This window comes from Pagrus major, chromosome 15 (genome assembly GCF_040436345.1).
Source record: "Pagrus major chromosome 15, Pma_NU_1.0".
NCBI lineage: Eukaryota > Metazoa > Chordata > Actinopteri > Spariformes > Sparidae > Pagrus > Pagrus major.
In genome coordinates, this window is record NC_133229.1 from 31971433 (window position 1) to 31987794 (window position 16362).

Genomic DNA, 16362 nt, shown 5'->3' on the forward strand with positions numbered 1-16362 from the left:
CCCTCACTTCACTTCCTGTCATGTCTCCACTCTAAAAGCTCTAAAACAGGCTTCAAATTTCAAATACATTTATATTTTTCATTATTAAACATATGATGAACTCATAGATTATAACGCTGAGTAAAAAGTTAACCACATTGTTTCTGAAATGCTTTTTTAAAATCAAGTGTATTTAAAGTTGTGAAAACTTCTTCCTTTGTTCCAGTCTGAGGGAGCAGGAGGAGTTTAAAGGCTGAAGTTATGTAATAATTGCCCCGCTGGAGCAGAAGTTATGTCAGAACCAGAGGACGGGCTGAACTCTGAGCTCCTCCTGAAGTTTGGAGCTGCTTCACAGAGGAGGTGTCTCATTGTGACTCAACTGTGGTGGGCGGGGTCAGTGTCTCATTTGACGCGCTCTGATTGGATACGGCTGGTGTCACTCGGGGGTTAAGCCGCGGGTGATTGGTCAGCAGAGTTCCCCTCATCTCCTTCTCAACTTGACGGCGTCCATCTGAGACTCGGGTCCGACTCTGTGGCGACTGTCGTGTGGCGCACTTGTCCAACTTGGCCCGGTGTCGACAGCAGACTTACCGGAGCAGGTCCCGGTGCGGTTTCACAGCTCATCCCGGTGGAAGTTCGTTACAGGAGGTAACTGAGCCGAAACTTTACCGAATCTGAAACTTTTTCCACCTCAGAAGACAGTTTGAAAAAAAGAAAAATGGCAGACAGCGTGGAGCACGAAGTCTCGTCCACCACCCCTCTGTTCAGCGAGGACGTGCACCACTACCAGGCCGAGCCGGACGCCGAACTGGACCAGCCCAAACCAGACCTCTTCAGTGCGGATGATATTGTGGACTTGGTCGGCGGGGCTCAGGACGCCTTGAACCGCCACTTCGCTGAAGATAGTGCGCCACACGAGTCCACGGACACTTCCTTCTCCCCTCCAGAGGAGCCGGTAACGTTACTAGAGCCGGAACCGGTGTCAGTGCCAGAGCCCGAACCGGAGCCTGAGCCTGAGGTAGAGACTGCAACCCCGGACTCCACCAGCTTCTCTTTTGTTCCTGACACCGCTTCATTTGCCAAGGAGCCTGAAGTCGTCGCCCCCAAAGCCGAACCGGAGAGTCCAAAGATCGTCCCGGAGCCACAGGCTGCCCCCGTGCCAGAACCTGCCCCGGAGAGCGACGCCCTCCCAGCGGCTGAACCCCGGAAAGCAGCGCCATCCCCCGCAGAGGCAGCAGAGCAACCTGCGGTGACAGAGGAAGCACCGGCTCCAGCATCGTGTGAGTATCCGCACAGAACAGGGCCGGTCCACTACAGCAGGACCGAGTTCTGACCGCTTAAATCAGACACTTGTGTCCCTGTGGTGCCGATGGACGGGTGGGTTCATGTTAATGCTCGTTTTTCACAACGGAGCCGTTTAACGTTTCTGTCCATCTGGACCGGGTTAGCATGTGAGCTCGACCACGCGCCGACACGGAGATGAATAAGTGGGCTGAAGCGCTGCTTGTGTCGCTTTAACCAACTTTAATCACATGAAAACGTTAAATCTGATTAAACTGGGTCAATTTAGTTCGGATTGTGAACATTGGTGCTGTTCGTCACGGTGAGTTAGCCGGTTAGCGGCTAGTGATGCTAGTGATGCTACCAGGGGAGCGGGCGGTCTCATCATGAGGCGGACCTGCTGTTGGACAGTTCGGTGTGCTGTGGGCCGGAACAGCTCACTTTTAACCGCGGGAGAAGTTCTGACTACGTAAATGAAGCCTTGTTCTCTGTTTTTGAACACATTTTAGCTAAAGCAGCTAGCAGGTTAGCCCCGGTTCTGCTGTGTTGTGGAGACGCGGCCCACCTGTTTTGACAAATAAGCGGCAGGAAGCTGAATGTGAGCAGCTGTTAGTGTCCGAGCCGTCGGACTTTAACGACGCCAACTCTTCATTTTATTCAGCTAAAGTCAGTGACGTCATCTCAACCCCTCTTCACGAGCAGGTGATTTATTGATGCAGTTTATTGGGTCGGACCGAGCAGCTCCGGGCCGCCGCTGCCCGCTGCGTGCCCGCTGCTGCTAACGGTTTCTGCTAACAGAGTTCCATTATCGGACAGCCCGTTCTCTTGTGTTTTCACTACAGCCACACACAAACAGAGAGAAACAGTGTTTCAGACCACCAGGTGTGCAGGCTGACTACCAGGTGTGCAGGCTGACTACCAGGTGTGCAGGCTGCATCATCCCCACGCAACACAAAGCTGCAGAGCGGGTTACACACCCGGAGGTGTGAGGGTTCCGGATGTGGTTACCTGCAGTCAGGTTGAGTTAAGTGCTCCGACGTCACATAGCTAACGTTTAGCAGAATAGTTTATTAATCTGAATACTCGTAATCACAACGTGGACGAGGCCATGTTATATAGACGTTTATATTAAGGTGGATTAAAGTAGAATAAGTGAAGAAATGGCACGTAGGAGAAGCGCATGTCCGATAATGGAAGCAATGTTCGCTAGCACCGCACGGTGTACCAAAGCTGTAACCAGAGATTAGTCACAACAAAGGAATCCGCTGTGGCTCCACTCCCTGTCTGCTGCCCGACACTTCACACTGTTCCCCGGTTCATGTCAACGCTTTCAGTCACTGCTGTGTTTGTATTCTGTCGCTGGCCTGTTCTCAGCCCTGAACCCCGCAGATCTCCACCCAAACCTCCACCCTCAAATCCGAAAGCAGTTTAGCTCCAGAGGCCTGTGAGCCTCCCTGAGCCCACTGTGAGCTGCTACCACTGCCCTGAAAGCTCCTGAAAGCTCCTGAAAGCTCCTGAAAGCTCCTGAAAGCTCCTGAAAGCTCCTGAAGCCTGTTTTTTTGTCATGTCTGGACTGATGGTAATATCAGGAGGTGTTTACTTGGAGCTGCTGCTGCTGTTTATTGTGATGAGGCAGATAGCAGGTAAACAGGCCCGGCTCGCCTCCTCCAGGCACCAGGAGCAGCCAGGAGCAGGCAGCAGAGAGGCAGGGTGGGGCTGCTTGGCAAGGCCACTGATGGAGCTGGATAAACCACGAGCTCCAGTGAAAACATTGCAGCCAAACGTCTGAACAAAAGACAAATGCCAAAGAAATCAGTCACATTTTCCCACGTTTAAAGGAAAATAACAGTCTGATTGAGTTTTCTCTTCATGTTACATGGCGGCTGATCAGCCTTCATCACTGCCTTGTTTCTTTTGGAAGAAACTGTTTAAGTTTGATTATTTGGATTTTTTTGAGAATGATCTCTCTGATCTGTGGTTATATATATTTAAATATTATCTTTATTTGTCTTTCCATATTATCATATTGTGCCCAAAATAGGATAATGAGTCAAATGTGACCAAGAAGTATCAAGATGACATCTTAAAGCTGGATTCAATGATTTCTGACCACGAGGCTCTGAGGATCTGCTGCTGCTCTTTGTCTCATGTGAAAGGGAACTGATCACTTTTGGACTGTTGCATTTTTCACAGTTTTTAGTTAAATAAAATTAAGAAAAGAATCATTAGCTGCAGAACGAGTGGTGAACCCTGTTACCTTGTTGTTACCTGGTGAAATCTGCCAGCTGCACTAAACAGGGTCGACTGATACCAATACTGTTACTGATAACCAATATACATTTGCTTTTAAGATGAAAGTCTTAGTGTCCAGATTTATGATAATAAATAGTGGATTTACTCAACTACTGTACTTGTACAATTTTGATTCTCAATCTTTGATCAAATGGTTAATTAAATCCAGTTTTCTTCTGGCAAAGTCTTTGCAGGACTGCTGATGTTAAAACAACATTTAACATTTGAGAACTTTGGCATCTTTTCTTAAATTTAGAAAGTGTTTCGGAGGAAAATGTGAAATATATATATATATATATAAATATATATATATATATATATATATATATATATATATATATATATATATATATATATATATATATATATATATATATATAAATATATATAAATATATATATATATATATATATATATATATATATATATATATATATATATATATAAATATATATATTTCTTAAAGTAAGCTATTGTAAGCTAAGTAGAGTCACATCAATTAAATAACTATTTTGATAATTGGTTACCGATTAAGGACATTTTTCAAGCAAAAATGACAAACATTTAATGGCTCCGGCTTCTCAAATGTGAGAATTTGCTGCTTTTCTTGGCCTGATTTTATAGTAAAGTGAATATTTGAGGGTTTGGACTGTTAGTGAGTTAGTTAGAAAATGATTGGTAGATTAATTGATATTAAAAATAAGCAGCAGCTCTCGTAGAAATCGTTGAAGCATGATACCCAGCCCCAGTAATTAGTCTGTCTCTGTAGGGCTGGGTATTGACAAGGACTTAGCAATACGATACGCATCACAGTACCTGGGTCACGATACGACTATATCAGGATACATTGCTATACAATGCATATTGCGATATTCCACATAGTTCACTGAAAATATAAAAACAGAGCTGAAATGCAAGTTGCTGTGTGCGATCTTGGTATTCTTGATACGTCACATCACATCATATTGATAATTCAGCTGACAAATTGAGTCAAAACAATTTAATTCAAAATTTCCTTTCCAATTTATTTGAACGGTACACACTGTGTTGCCGAACGCACTGATGTAGCTGCCATAACAATTTAAGTGCACAACACTGGACACACTGAAAATAAAGTGCATTGATTTTTCTTTTTCTGTAGATCCACCATGAAGTATTCTAATTGTGTCCCTGAACACACTGAAACGTCATCAGAAAATAAAGTGCTTGTATTAATTTCTTGTTTCACTGTCTGAACAGTGAACTGAAATGAAGATCTATGAAATTAAAGTGCATATGCACAAGTACTCCTTAGTGCCATTATAGTGTTAACCATATGCCTGAAGCCTGTGTTTTTAACCACACTATACAGGCACAAATCATGGCAAATAAATGCACCACCGACTCAGAGGCAGAACAGAACCGGTCAGTGGTGGGGCATGTTAGTTAGCATTGCTAAATGCTCCAGAGGGAAGGCAGCAGACATTTCTCTGTGTAGTGTGATGTTTCACTTGTGATCACTGGGTTTGGTTTTGTGCCCCAGTTTAAAACACACAGTAATGATCTGCCTCATCCTGGTTGTTTACTGTTACTTTTAATCCATCGATGAGGGCAAACGATCACAAGTAGGACCAGTATGCTAGTAGCACAACAACATGGCAGCTTTGCCTTTCGGTGAACTGATCAGTGGGGGTCCCCAACACGTCACACACACGGACCACAGGATGACCGCCCCACAAGCCTGTGGCATTTCGCTGTGCCACCGGATTTCATGTGGATGTACCAAGGATGTTTAATTATATCTGAATGTACCCTATTTTGCTTCTCTGACTCATTCACTCTGCTGGAAGTGGCAACCAGAAATTCAAGGCAACTAGCCGTACTGTGACATCTACAGGAGCGAAGTTTGTCGGCTACTCACAACCCGTTTAAAACATGAATAATTTCTTTCAAAGTATCGATTTTTTGCAGCTGGAAATCGATGCAGTATATCACCGTATTGATATTTTAGCACAGCCCTAGTCATATGTCGTCAATTAATTGTTTATTTGAAATCTGGCTCAGCCTTACTGTCAAAGACCAGTGACATAACGATTCATTGATTAGTTGTCAGCTATTGAATTAATCTCCAACTATTTTAATAATGTATTACTCAGTTTGAGTCATTTTTTTTAAAGATAAAACCCTCAAAATTCTCTGATGTCAGCGTCTTAAATAATAAAGATGATAAAATATTTTCTGGTTTCTTTCCTCCTCTGACAGTAAACTGAACATCATCTGAGTTTATGACACTGATGGAGATTTTTCACCACTTTCTGACATTTTAAAGACCTGAGAAAATAATCAACAGATTAATAAACAGTGAAAATAATCATTAGTTGTCTGTTTGGGAAAAATGAACAGTATTCCAGCCGACCTGCTTCTTCCCTATTTTGACTTTTCAGAGCGTTTCTCTCCTCTCAGTCGGACCCGATGAGTCCGCCTGTGATTCTACATCACACAGATTCATGTCGTCACCATTAAAAAGGTGTCTGTAGTGAGACTGTGTGTCCCGTCACACGCTGTGACTGACACGATGGTTAATGTCCGGGCCGCAGCCATCACAGCCGGCCTACATCTTATTTTTGGGTCACCTACATCCGTCAGTGTGTGTTTGTGAAGCGCCTGTGATGTGGTCAGGTGGATTAGATGGAGAGGGGAGATGTCAGACACACAGTCAAGGAGGCTTAAAGCTCAGTGTGTGTTTGTGTGTGTGTCCAGTGTTGTTGTTGTCTCTGTATCCTGGTGAAGGCTGGACATAAGTGGGGTTAAGTGCCTCCACCAGGCTTCTCCCTGTTGTTTTTACTCAGCCAACACAGCAGCTGGCTCTCAGTGCAGCTCTGAGTCAAATTCCTAAATATGATGAGAAGCACGTTCATCTGGTTGATCTCTCCTCTTATCGCTGTGAATAAGCGCTGATGTTTCCAGAGCTGCCTGGTGAAAGATGATACTACTTTACCCACGTTGTGCTGATTCATCACGTTAATGCTGATTTCAGTGTCTGGAGGCCGTTCTGAGTGACGGCAGAGTAAAAATCTCTTCTTATTGTTTCCAGAAAAAAAAAACTTCTGGTGCCTATGATTTATATCGGGGCCGAGTATTGTTTCGGATTTGTAAAGCTGAAACGATCACTTTGATTGGAAAGAACTGGTCATTTTTTCAGTCATTTTCAAGCAACAATAGTTAAAAGGCGCCACATAAACTCTGTTTCTACCTTTTTGAAAGAGAAGACTTGCTGCTTTTCTTCTTTGTTTGCCTGTTTCTGTAAAACAGTGACGTTCATAAAGTGCTAATGCTGCATTCAAATGCTCCTGTGAATCGTCCCACTTCCCACGTTCGGAAGTTATTCTTCCGACTTCAGTGTGTTCAAGGATGATGTTTTACATTTTATCGCCCAGTGTTTAAACAACACGTTGACAGCTGTTTCTGGTACTTGAGTAAAAGGAAGAGCAAAGAAAAAAGATCATGTAAGCCATGAAATATATTTCACAAATATGCATGTAGCCATCAACCCAACGTTTACTTTTGTCCGCCATGTTTCAGCTTGATGATGGCAGCTCGTGTACCAAAGTTCTCTCCGACTTTCTGAGTTGTTGTGTCGACTTGAGGGGCGTTAATGTGAATTTTCCATGTGAATCTATCAAATCAGCACATCTGATTCATTCATACATTATTACCTTTAAGACAAATTACAATATTTTAGTTAAAAAGTCTAATAATATATCTGCTGGTGTTTTATTTTCAGTATAATCTTAAATATTTTGATATTGATCCCTTAAATTAAATCAGTATCAATACAAATTAATATATAATCAATATACAGCGATGTATCGTTGGGCCCTACATCTTGTTGGCTTTTTATTAAATGTTTTGTCAGAATTACATAAGTCAGTTTTGTAGACGCGAGGCTGAGATCAGAACATCATCTCAACTAAGTTTAACTTATTTTAAGAGGGACAGTGACATTACATCATTTCTTTAAACTGACAGGAAGCAGCAGAGAATCGTACATTGAGTTCTTTATGTTACAAGATGGCAGCAGGTGAGGTGTTGGCCTGAAGTCGTATATCAGTGTCGAGCTGTGACGCCATTCCTCCAGATACTTATAGCTCAAGGAGGAGACGAATACCTCCGCCTGAAGAGCAAGGCAGGAGAGCAAGGCAGGGGAGCTGGCAGAGTTACTAACTCCTAACTCCTGTATGGCAGTTTGGTAGTTAAAAAATGCAATTCAGACTGAATGTAAAAACTCAGGATTACATGTTGAACTGGACAGAAAACAATGTGGTTCCTTTTGTTTGTATCTGGAGCTGAATGAGCATAAACAACCAGCTGCTGTAGTTTCATGTGTCTTATTGGTTCAATCCTACAGGTCTTCTTCAGAGCTGGAAACTAAACTACAGCAGAGGTAACCAAACCAAATAGGCTGAAATGAAGAATCACTTTGGCCTCATGATTATCAGATTAAATCATCTTAAATTTGTGCTATTAACTGACTCACTGAAGCTTTTTGTGCCAATAAATGATTATCAACTAAAGATCGATGTAACACAGATTTCTGACTGATTGTCAAAGCTTGATTTTTGTGCATAATTCTCATAATGGATGAAACCTCCTATTGTACAAATAATCTTAATCACATTTAACTGTTTTTCTAATGAGCTCAGGAATCAAGTCTTTAGCCGACGGGTTAAATTCCCTGCTTTGTGGCATGTTTTGGAGATCATGTACCAGATACTATTTGCTACTTAGCCCCCATGGACTACAGTTGCCTTAATGCTTTGGATGTAAAAAGGCAACTTGCTACGATGCTGAATTAGCTGTTAGCAGTTCCTAAACCACTCTGAATCTTGAAATATGTTTCTCATGTCTGTGTTAAACCTGAGCTCTCAGGTGGGAAACTATAGGAGCTGAGCACTGAGTTGAAGGGACCTTCATGTTGCTGCTGAGCTTTTAAACTGAACAGTGGACTTTTGAATCTGATATTTTGTGTTTCTTTCTGTGTTGGATTATTAGCTCCCTAGTTGGATTATTCTGATAATATTTAATGTAATTCCAAGGTTCATGAGCTACAGAGAATTTCATGTATCCTTTGTAGGGTTTAGCGCACATGCAAAGGAAAAAAAATACAATTAAAAATGATTAGTGTTGGATTTGGCGCTGACTGGCTTCCCAGCTTTACACAAATCCAACCTCAAAACACCTGACTATAATCCACTATAATCTGTTGCTGGATTAATCTGACTACAAAATAGTGGCATGTAGCTTGAGAAACTTGCTTGACACATGAAGTATTACTCATGGGTTTCTGTCCTGTGGTCTGCATATTTTAGAGTCTTTCCTCATGTTAATAAAATGGAATGTAGTTAATTTGGTTAAAGAACCAGAAACGTCTTATTTTCCACATGCTGTCCTTAATGTCATTTATTTTAATTTGCCTTTATAAGTCATCTGCTTTGAAGACAAGAGCTCAGAATGAAGGTTTGGCAAAACATTGAAGTCATGTTGATGTGTTCGAATGTGCTGCTGAAGCTTTGAAAATATTTTGTTGTGTATTTTTAAGATTTCTACCTGTGAGAACGGTTGTTTTGTAGTTGAACTTCCTATTTCCCTCCCTGCTGCTCGCTTCTGTTGAACACTGAGCATGAGCACTTCCTCCTGATCAGATCTTTCTCTTCTTGTGTCTCATCATGATGGCTGCCTCTTCGTATGCTTTCTGTACCTTCTCTATAGCGAACTGTCATCACCCGTTACAACACTGACGGTCTATCTGCTCTGTCCTCTTCTCACCACATGAAACTTTAAGCCTTTAACAAATGTTGACACACCTGAGAGAACCTGTTGAGTAAACTGTGTAAACATACAGAATCTCTTTCAACATCTTAGTTATGAATGACTGTTTTCATGCTCTTTCAGCCTCACTTCTGTGCTAACTGCTAGTCAGTGTTACAGGGGAACAGGGTTTTGAATGAGGTTAAGAATACCCTGCAGACAGCCGTTTGTCTTAACTACACTGATGTAACGCACAGAAGCTGTGATTAAAACGTCCCAGCTGAGAATTCATGACATTTACCGTTACGTTAGTGTGGGGATGTGGTTTTCACATTTATGAGGGGTGGATAAATGTTTTTTCTTTTTAAAGATGCCATATGTAAGAATTTTGTTTTAAAGCATCCAAAAGTTAACTGAAATTGTCAACAGACTGGGAAGAAATATCAGGTAACGTTACGTCAAAGACGTCTATTTATCGTTTTGTGGCAATTTCTACTGAAGTTAGCATGCTAACCAGCTAGCCCCAGCACGTCCTGTCTTCCACTCCAAGCTCCCAGTCTGGACCACTAGCTGCCCGGCTGACAAGCTAACGGCAGCTACAGTTGGCCGCAGTTAGTGGTTACTCTGCTAACATGCTAATCCCCACTTGCTTGGAGCGACATTCGGCAGGTGGCAACATTTTACATATTGCTCCTTTTCGAATAAAATATGATTTCATATGAATTAAATACAGTGTAATGTTGAATTAAAACTGATACTCATCTGTTAGATATATCTTTAAAAAATTAGCAACGCAGGAAAATTAAATACAATCTAACTTTTAATATAAAACTGTAAATTATCAACTAAATGTATTTATTTTCTAATAAACTAAAACATTGCATTATTTGAGTTTATATCTTGTGATTGGAACTTTATTCTGTGGTTGTACTAATTGGGACAACCTTTTATTTTAGCACCTTGCATTGAATTTACCTGCATTGAATTTACGAAGTGTTGAGTTAGCGAGCTGCCTCTCTGTCAGTGTCCATCAGTGATATCTGGGCTCGATTTCCTTCGCCTACATTGCAAGAAAAAAACTGGTTTAGGAATAAAAACTTCTTGTGTAGGTTTAGGAAAAGATCATGGTTTTGTGTAAAATAAGAACACTTATTACAGAGTCACATCAGGTATATGCACTTATACTGGGGTGAGATCAAGGTTTAACTCGAACTGTAATTTCTTTTTCTTTTCCACCGTTATTAAATATCCTGTGAATGTCCGAGGAAACAGCCATATGAATCTACCGTGAGTTGAACCAGTCACATTGCGATCTTTTGCATATTAATCAGGTAGAGTTAACGTTTTGTGGTGTTGGAACGCTGCCACAACCATAACTCGACCAAGGAGATGAAGAAACAAGGCACCGATAATCGAGCCCAGATGCAATTGATGGGCGTGGTGTATGATTGACGGGTAGAGGCAGCTCTCTAATTTACAACCAAATGCTCCTTACTTGAAAATGGCAGCGAATGGAACTGCAAGGTGCGAAAATAAAAGATCTTCCCAACTGAAATGACCACAGAATTAAGTTTTAATCACAATATATCAACTTCAATGATTTCAAAAATGAAATACATTTAATTAGTGAAATAGTTACATAATAACAGTTACATTGTATTTTTTTCCATTAAATATCTCAAAAAGATAAATATATTTAATTGACTGTTGATTTTCAATTATATTATAAATAAAATATTATACACATTAAACTTCAGATATCTCCTTTGTAATAAAGAGGATATCGATCACTTCCACTGGTCTTTCTCTTCTGGGCTTCCATGCTGACTAAACTCCCTTTCTGCTGCTTTCTCCTGTTTCTTCCACAGATGTACCTTCTCCTTCTAAAGCTCAGCCTCATCCTCTGATGCAATTCCCTACAGGCAAGTTCTCTCTGCTCACTGTGTTTCCCCGTCCTCGTCATTTATCGTCTTTCACCACTACTTTAGTTCACTCCCCTGTTTGTCTTTTAAGTGGCAAAATTAACCCTTTGCATGTGAGAAGCTGTAGATTCTTAACATAGGATGCTTGTGGATTTGTAGAGTATCTCTGAAACATTAATTGTGATGTTTGACTTGGCTTGTGTTTGTGTTGCATTGTGACTCACGTGATTGTTGATGTAGAGTAGATTGACATGAATTTAACACGAGCAGAGGAATAATGATTCTCCTCAGTGATTGATGGGCCTGAAATAATATGGTGTTGATATTTTTGAAAAAGCTGTTTGAGAGGAATCATTATCTACCATCACTTAATGGTTTGTGTTTGTAAAACACTTTGGGCATGGTTTATTGGCGCCAGACCTGGGGCATAAAATTATTTTACCATCAAACCAGGGTGTTAGACTGACCACCAGACAACTGCTGCCAAATCTGGACTGTGGAGGGTAGTCAGCTTTCTGCTTTTATTAAGGTCCTGTTTGATTTAAAAAAACAAAAAACAAAACAAAAAACAATGCTGACCATTAAAGCTATAAAATTAAAGAGATAAAGGTTTCAGTTTGAGTTTTATTCCGATAATCAATTTGACAACAGAAAAACATAACTTTAAGTTTGGTAGTGCAACAACTGAACGTCACAGGTCCCAGTTTAAAGTCAGAAATTTGAGTTCACAGTCTGAATTTTTAGATTAAGGTTAGAAATCATATTTCTGTTTTTTTGTTTTGTTTTTTTTTTTTTTACAGTGGCCCTACTCCTCTTCTGTATGAAACAAAGATCACCTCAGCTAACGTTATACAAGTTCATACACACTTTTATGAAATGAAACTTGAGGCACAAGAAGAATTTAGAGAAGCAGCATTGCTGCACTGACTGTAACTGGGTTGAAAGTCTGTTGAATCTCTGACCAATCAATTTCACAGCGGACTGTGGTCACTGTAGTCAGGTGTGGCCTGTTGTACTTTTGACCACATCCAGCTATGATGCAGAGTTGCATTAAGGCACGGTCACACATACACAAATGCAGGCAAATGTGGATCACCTGGCGGTGCACATGGAACTCATAATCGACCAAGGTGGTTCAGGTGCTGGTTCGGAGCCAGAGCCTACTCTGGAACCAGTTCTTAGCATTTCAGCAGCTGGAAAACCTGTTCCAGAGCAGCATAACACTTTGCTGGTCTAGAACAAAGAACCACTTGCATCAGGGGCTGAGGATGGGGACCAAGGACCAACTAAAAAAATGGTTATGACGGCCACTTTTGGAAAACCAGAGTTAGTGTAGCGTGTTCGGGCTAATCCATGTGTGAATAAACAAAAGATATTCACTATGGACGCAGCAGTGGTCCGAGTCATGTTTGGATGCCACTGCAGGCATGCAGAGCCAGGAACAACACTGTCATGCCCATGGAAAAGCAAACTGGAAAAGCAAAAGTTGAACTCCTTGCGAGCCAAAATGCAAATTTGTTTGTTTGGTATAAAATGGAAAGGAAGTGCGGTGAATATTGACCATTTTTGATTTTGTGTATGTGTGACCTTGCCCCTATAGTGCAGTGGTTCTCAGTCCTGCTTCTAGAGACCTTGAGGGGCCAAATCGGCAACAAATCTTGCAGTATTACAAACAAGTTTATCGTCAGCCTGATGTGTTTTAGCCTTAGGCCTCCATCAAGTCATGGTTCACTCTGAAGCTCACTGGTCAAAGGTAGGGAATGAGATTCTGGAGAAGGATAGTTGATTGTTGATTTTCATTCTCCGATTGTCAAGTACCGAAACTTTGGGTCGGTATTCTGCCTGAAATTCTAACCCCATGCAACAGTATTCGACGACCTGAGAGTTTCAGAGTCAACCATGACGTGATGGAGGCCTAACCCAGAATCGCCTTCCTGTCCTTTTTAATACTGGGTTGCTGCCAAGTTTTTCAGAATAAATAGAACTGTTCAATGATTTACCAAACTTTGTGTGAGCTGTCTACCTGCCACAGCCAACCTTTCAGCAGCACTGGCCTGGTCTGGTCCTAATGGTTCTCCCCAGGTGTGGTGGGCACTGTAAGGAATGGAGTATGTCTTTGATATGTGTTGTATTGCATTCTCCCTCCTCCCTCTCTACTCAAGCACTTGGGCAGAAGGGTGATTCCCCTGCTCCCATCTCTCCTCTCTCCCCTCTTCACTCCCCCGACTCTCTGGAGGAGCTCTCTCTGACCGAGAGTCCCAACCAGCCCCCTACTTCAGGATCTGCTGCACCCTTCGGCTCCTTCTCCACTGAACCCCCCACTACTCATTCCAAGGACATGCCTTGGGTGGGTGAAGAGGGTGACTCTGGACCGGGCCATAGTAAGAATAAGGAAGACCTTGTAGATCCGTTAGCTGGTCCTTACCTGAGTTTAGGGAAAGACCCAGGGCCTCATAATCCGTGCGAAGACAGCGGAGTTTCCTTTTCACCTGAGGAGAAGCTGATTAGCTCAGACAGGTCCTCCACTGGCCCCTCCCCAGTGAACCCCCAGATGAAGGTCCCTGAGTCTCACCTTGCCTCCTCTAACCCAACAGAGCACTGGGATTCACCATTCCTAACATCTCAAGACAACTCCAAGGTCTCCATGGATAACTTCTCCAAGGACACTGCTCCCATTAGCTCCTCCAGGTATGAGCAAGACCTGCATGGCAACCAGTCAGATGAAGATGATGACCTGATGTATGAGGTGAAGAAGAATAATAACCCCTTTGAAGGCTATTCCCCACTGGCGGACAGTGGCTTCTCCCATTTTGGAGAGTCCAAGTCTGACAGCAGGGCCTCAAAAATGTCAGAGAGTCCGACTCCAGATCTGGTCCAGTATGGTCAGACTGGAGAATCCCAGGATGCCCCGCCATCTTTCTTGGATGAGGGGAAAACATTTGAGACAAGCAAGATGGCCGCTGACTCGCTCATGCAGTCAGTGAGTCAGTTCTCATCTGGCCTCAAAGATGATGATGAAGAGGAGGTGGAGGATTCTGCTCTGCCGCCCTCGCTTCCAGACATCCTGAAGTCTTCTCCACTTAACCCTGACAAAATCGACTCTGGCTCCTCAGAGGGCAGCCCAGAGGAGCAGAGTCCCATTCTTGAAAGGAGGATGATGGAGTCGCCCAACCCGCCAATCAATCTGTCCGCCAACAACCCGTTTGCCTTTGATGCTAAAGTGTCCCTGCTGAAGGAGATGACCGAGGAGATGGAAGTGAGAGCGGCCGACAAAGCAAAAGTCGAAGACGACAAAAGCTTTGGCGCATTTGATCTTGTGAAAGAGGCTGAGGAAACCACCCCCACTAAGGTAAAAGAAGAGGAGCCTGTCAAGATCGAGCAGAAAGATTGGTTTTCAAGCCATGATTCTCCCAAAATGACCGAAAAGTTTGAGCCACTTGACTTCCAGAGCAAAAAGACCCCCGCTGAGGACTCTGACTCGGAGTCGCCAACAGCAGACTCCCTGTCTCCAGTCCTGGAAGCCATGGCCAAGAACCCCGCCAGCTTCCAGGTGGAAACCGAGAAGAAGGACCTGATGGAGGTAGAGGAGCCAGAGGTGGCCGAGGAGGTCTCTGAGCATGAAGTCTCCTCTGAGGAGTTTGAGTTCATTGAGCGACCACCCAGGGGCGTCATCGATGAGTTTCTTGAGGCTCTGGATACATCCAAGTTTGCCTCCTCCAAGCCCCCAGAGATCCCCATGGATGATGATCTGAGCTTTCAGCAGAAGGACGTGGCTCCAGTTTCTGCTCCTTCTCTGCCAAACGTAGCCCCGCCCCCCAAGGTTGAGGAGGAGGCTCCGAGTCAGAGCTCCTACCGCATCCTCACCCAGGCCTCCCCCCAGAAGAGCAAGGCCGAGCTGGAGAAGCTCAACATTCAGCAGCCCCCGCCCCAGGTTCCGCTCACCCATTCCCCCATCCGCAAACCAGAGGAGATGGTCGCCAAGAAGAGCATGGAGGGCGGCAAACTGTTTAAGATGCCAAACGTGAACATAAGAGCAGGTAAAATAAACCAGTCCTGGCATGGAAACCACCCCCCCACATCCTCCTCAGTTTTCACTGGCACTTCCATGTTCATCGGCATAATTTTCATCTTCACTCTTTTGTTCTCCTCAGTTATTTTCTCCCAACCAACCAACCAACCAGCAGCCAGTATTTACTCTAGATCCCATCACTTTCTCCTTAGTGTCACCTTTCCTTTCTTGCATTGTCGTGTTTTGCATTTCCTTTGAAAATTAACCCTTGCATTTTGTAACGTCTGGTTTAATTTGTGTGGTTGTGTGTTTCATTGTGGTTGCTTTTACTGGGTTTTGTGCATTTCTGTCTCATCACAATAACATCATTTGTGTATCTCATTATTTTAATCCATTTTTTAAGATGTGGTAAGTAAATTGTGATTATTTTTTATTTCTGTTCTGTTGAAAATGAGATCCTTTTACTATCTTTTCTTAAAATATACATGATGAGCAGAAATGAGAGATCGTTTGATACAGACAGGTTGATATTCTCCATCGTTAAACCACCTAAAAAAACACTTGTTCATCTGTTTTGTTTTTGCTCTCTGAGCGTTTTGTATTACTTTAGCCATCTGGTTTTAGCTTCTCTCTACTCTGGAAATAACTTGAAGCCAGTCTGAAACCCAACACCACCTTATAGACCCCAACGCCCACTCACAACTACATATACACTACATTCACAACCAACCACACCCACTTGCTGACTGAATAAGATTCCACTCTGATTTATGATGAGCTTTACAATCTTTCCCACACCCTGTAATGCATGGTTGCATCAGATTTAATGTACCTAAGGCTAAATACTGAATATCATTTAGAGGTAACATCTGTGCCAAATATGTAAAGCTGTCATGACTGAGTGTGGAACTTCTAACCCCTAACCACTCTAAATAGTTAGCCAGGAGGGGTATTTTGCCAAAACTGGAAAGTTCTGTTATTTTAACTTGGTTTGATATAATACATAACAGATTTAGTCTTCTAGAAGATCAGGTAGACATTATACACCGGTCCATTTGATTGCAGTACAAAAGAAACTGTAAAAACTAGTCA

General features: G+C 42.7%; 1 protein-coding gene across 6 annotated transcripts in view; it reads left to right on the forward strand.

Annotated features, from left to right (window-relative positions):
* The first annotated feature begins 373 nt into the window (after window positions 1-373).
* The window catches only part of rtn4a (reticulon 4a), a 42382-nt gene continuing 26393 nt past the window's right edge, over window positions 374-16362 (forward strand). Inside the window, exons 1-4 of one of the 6 annotated variants that reach the window (XM_073481822.1) lie at window positions 374-1259; window positions 7940-7975; window positions 11208-11261; window positions 13424-15535. In XM_073481822.1, the coding sequence (XP_073337923.1) occupies window positions 698-1259; window positions 7940-7975; window positions 11208-11261; window positions 13424-15528 (2757 nt within the window). In that variant the 5' untranslated portion in view covers window positions 374-697 and the 3' untranslated portion in view covers window positions 15529-15535. Of the gene's footprint in view, window positions 1260-7939; window positions 7976-11207; window positions 11262-13423; window positions 15536-16362 lie in introns of those variants that run through there. The other 5 variants (XM_073481823.1, XM_073481824.1, XM_073481826.1 and 2 more) reach the window with 5 other exon arrangements.